General features: G+C 37.1%; 2 protein-coding genes across 4 annotated transcripts in view; one reads left to right on the top strand and one right to left on the bottom strand.

Annotated features, from left to right (window-relative positions):
- Window positions 1–941: 941 nt before the first annotated feature.
- Window positions 942–1,524, bottom strand: LOC106510855 (heat shock factor 2-binding protein; the record flags this gene model as incomplete). Of its 3 annotated transcripts, none has more annotated exon segments than XM_013999583.1 (3): window positions 942–1,021; window positions 1,260–1,336; window positions 1,434–1,524. In XM_013999583.1, a coding segment is annotated over 1 exon segment (54 nt), but the record flags the coding sequence as incomplete, so codon positions are not given.
- The window catches only part of LOC106510854 (ankyrin repeat domain-containing protein 10), a gene marked incomplete at its 3' end in the record, with an annotated part of 12,331 nt that continues 10,402 nt past the window's right edge, over window positions 1,502–3,430 (top strand). Inside the window, 1 exon segment of the mRNA XM_013999579.1 lies at window positions 1,502–1,797. Coding sequence (XP_013855033.1) covers window positions 1,600–1,797 — 198 coding nt within the window.

Below are 3,430 nucleotides of genomic sequence, written 5' to 3' on the forward strand. Positions count from 1 at the left end.
GGTTCTTTAACTTTATTTAGCTTTAGCATTTGTTTGACATATTTTAGCATCTGATTTGCTAACTTTAGCTCTTTCGTGTGGCTTGCTAACTTTCACATTTGCATTGTTAGCTTGTAGGTTAATTTAGCTTTAGCTTCCTGTATGTTAATTTTAACTACTTTGATTATTTTATAACATTTAACTATTGTTCTGCTGCTTTTAGCTCCTTGTCTGTTGGTTTTATCTTTCACATAGTATCTGCTGCCTTTAGCTGTTTTTATGTTGTACCGACTGTTCTGCTGCTTTCAGTTTCAGACAGACACTTCTTCACCTTACCTGCTAACACTTTGCTAATAGATATTAGCATGTTTTCTTATCATTTGCAGCTGTTTTGCTTAGTTAATCTTTAATATTTTGTTATAAGTTTAACCAGTTTTTTTTACCAGCTGTCTTACTTATTTTAGCTTTAGCTTGTTTAACATATTTTGATATTTTAGCTTTTTCTTATGTCTTGCTAACTTTCACACCAGCTTAATTTTACATCCCTTCGGCTAATTTAACTCTAGCGTTCATTAAACCCATTGACTAGTTTTAGTAGTTCTGCTTTTGTATGTTTTAGCCACTACTCTGCTGGTTTTACCCACTACTCTGCTGGTTTTACCCACTACTCTGCTGGTTTTACCCACTACTCTGCTGGTTTTAGCCACTACTCTGCTGGTTTTACCCACTACTCTGCTGGTTTTACCCACTACTCTGCTGGTTTTAGCTTTACAGTAATGTTCTGCTGCCTTTAGCTGCTTCTCCTCTACAGAACCTATTTTCTCATGTCTAATGTGCTCCTTTTAGCTGCCAGTTGACTTCTTGTCTGTGAGCTGATAGCTAAGATTAGCATGTGTTGCTAACATCAGTATTGACTTTGTTCTGCTGCCTGGTGTTAGCTTTAAGCTAATGTTCTGTCTTACCTTTGTTCTTCTGTGGTTCTGGTCCAACAGTTTCCCTTTAAACAACGCTGACATGTTTAAATTCTTCTTGTTTTTAGACTCTGAAACAAATTATGATCAAACTTTACTTCCTTTAATTACGCTAACAGATAACAGACTAATAAAGTAAAGATCTGACTTGGGTAATACAAGTATATGCGTTAAAAAGTACTTAATATTCTCAATTGTTACTTTATTGACAATTTACCTGTCTGAACGTTATAACCAAGACTTCCGGTTAATATTTAAGCAATAAATGGCGCGAAAAGGCCAGAGTCCAGTCCGTGTTTTCACACTCACCGCACGTGAAGAGGATTATGCTGCATTCAGTGTGTGTCGGAAATATTCATTTTATGTTACATTCGCGTTATAAACACCTTTAATGCACAAAAAGGATTACGTTAGCTTTGCTGTTTGAATATTATAATTAAAATGTTGAGTTTTTGCTCCATAAATTAAATTCACTTTACAAACCAGACTCCGTCGTGGCGCTTGTTTTATTCATCCTAGTAAAAAACTGTAAATTCCGAGTTTCCGGCGGTCACTGAACGCATCATCATCATCCTCTCTTTGTTTGAAAGTGTCCTCCTCGGTGGGAGCAGAAGTCCGGCAGGTAAACGCTGGTTTTAACGGTCCGCTCATGTCCGTGGCTCTGGAAGCAGACTCCCGTCGGGACGACGTGTTTCTGGGTCAGTTTCCGATCCACCGRGCCTGTCGGGACGGAGACCTGCACGGTTTGATGTGTCTGTCGGAGCAGCTGTCAAACCAGGCTCCTCTGACCGCGGAGGACTCGAGCTTCGGCTGGACTCCTCTCCACTGGGCTGCTCACTGCGGACAGGTCAGGTGTTTCTTCACTTTTATTAAAATGTTGAGCTGAAGCTGGGATTAACTGGACCCACATCTTCTAGTTTCGTCCAGAAACTTGTTTTTAACTTAACTTCAGAGAGCAGTTGGATCATCTAAACGTGTTTTCCTCTAACAGAACAATGTTAAAGTCATTGTTTAATGTTTGCGGACACTTTTAAGGTGCTTTTGTTGTTGTGTGTTCGCTCAATAATGTTTTATCGAAGGCGGGACAAACAGTAGCCTCGTGGATTCTGATTGGTCCGGAATGAGCAGCCTGGTTTCTGATTGGTCCGAACGGAGCCAATAGTTACTGAAGCGCCAAACAAACCAGGAAACGCTGTTTTTGTTTTGTTTCTATTTTCAGTGAGCTCACTGTGTTTGAAATAATATAAATAATGTATTTTTAAAAACTTTATTTCATGCATTAAACCTGTCAAATCAAATGTAATTATGTTTGTTAAAGTAAAATTAACATTTTAGTCTTGGATAGTGTGGACTGATTAGTTCAGAGCTGACTAGGTTTGGGCAATATTGGCAAAAAAATTAATCATGATTAATTGTGGTATTTAGTCGATAACGATTAATTTGACGATTAACCCCCTGGAGTCCCTGGACACCCTTATGTCCTGGTCACATGACCAGTGTAGTGGGAAATATTTGCTCTTTGTAAAAATCTGTTTCAAATTGTGTCTAAATTACACTCTTCAGGCTGTACATCATGTTTTAAATTGTGTTGACAGATAAATAAGTTACAGGACTTTATTTTTAATATTCCTCATATTTGAAGCAGAGAGGAGCAGCGAGCGGACTCTGCCTGGTGGCATTAATCGTATTAATTGTCAAGTGCCAAAAATTAATCGATTAATGTTTTTCTGACGATTAATCACACACGATACGATTATGCCCAACCCTAAACCGAAGATAAACATTAGAATCAGCTTACAGTAACTAAAGTTAAAAAATAGCTAAACATGAGCTAAAAGCCATGAAGAACAAAAATGTTGCTAAGTTAAAACTAGTTAAACTATACATAACAGTTAGCAAAATTGTTGCTCAAAGCTAAACTCAGAAAGACAGTAGCTAAAAACTTGAACGACAGTAACAAAAAGGTAAAAAATTATCAACTGTTGCTAAAAACTGAAATTACTAAAACCATTGCTAATTAAAACGAACAAAACTAAAGCTGAAAGTTAAACATTCTAAGACGGTAGCTTAAAGCTACAATGATTTTATAAAACAGCTAAAAGCTAAAATGTCCAAAGTTGTCGCTAAAGCTAACGTAACAAAATCATAGCAAAACAAAATGAGGAAAACCAAAGCTAAATGTTAGAATCAGCATACAAGTAGCTAAAAGCTATGATTTGCTAAATCAAAGATAAAAGCCCAAATAAGCCGAACTGTAGCTAAGCTCATTTAGTCACACCATAAAACTAGAAAGCTATAGTCAGCAAAAGCTAAAAACTAGTTAGATGGTAGCTAATAGAAAAAAAAACGTTTAAAACAGCAGCTAAAATCTGAAAATAGCTAAACCTAACTATGAGTTTAAAGGGGAACTGTGACTTCATGCAGAACAAAAATCAAGAAATGGGGGGGGGGGCAGCCTGCCCTCTTTGGATAACAGTAGT

This window comes from Austrofundulus limnaeus, unplaced genomic scaffold (assembly GCF_001266775.1).
Source record: "Austrofundulus limnaeus strain Quisiro unplaced genomic scaffold, Austrofundulus_limnaeus-1.0 Scaffold2357, whole genome shotgun sequence".
In the NCBI taxonomy this organism is placed as follows: Eukaryota; Metazoa; Chordata; class Actinopteri; order Cyprinodontiformes; family Rivulidae; genus Austrofundulus; species Austrofundulus limnaeus.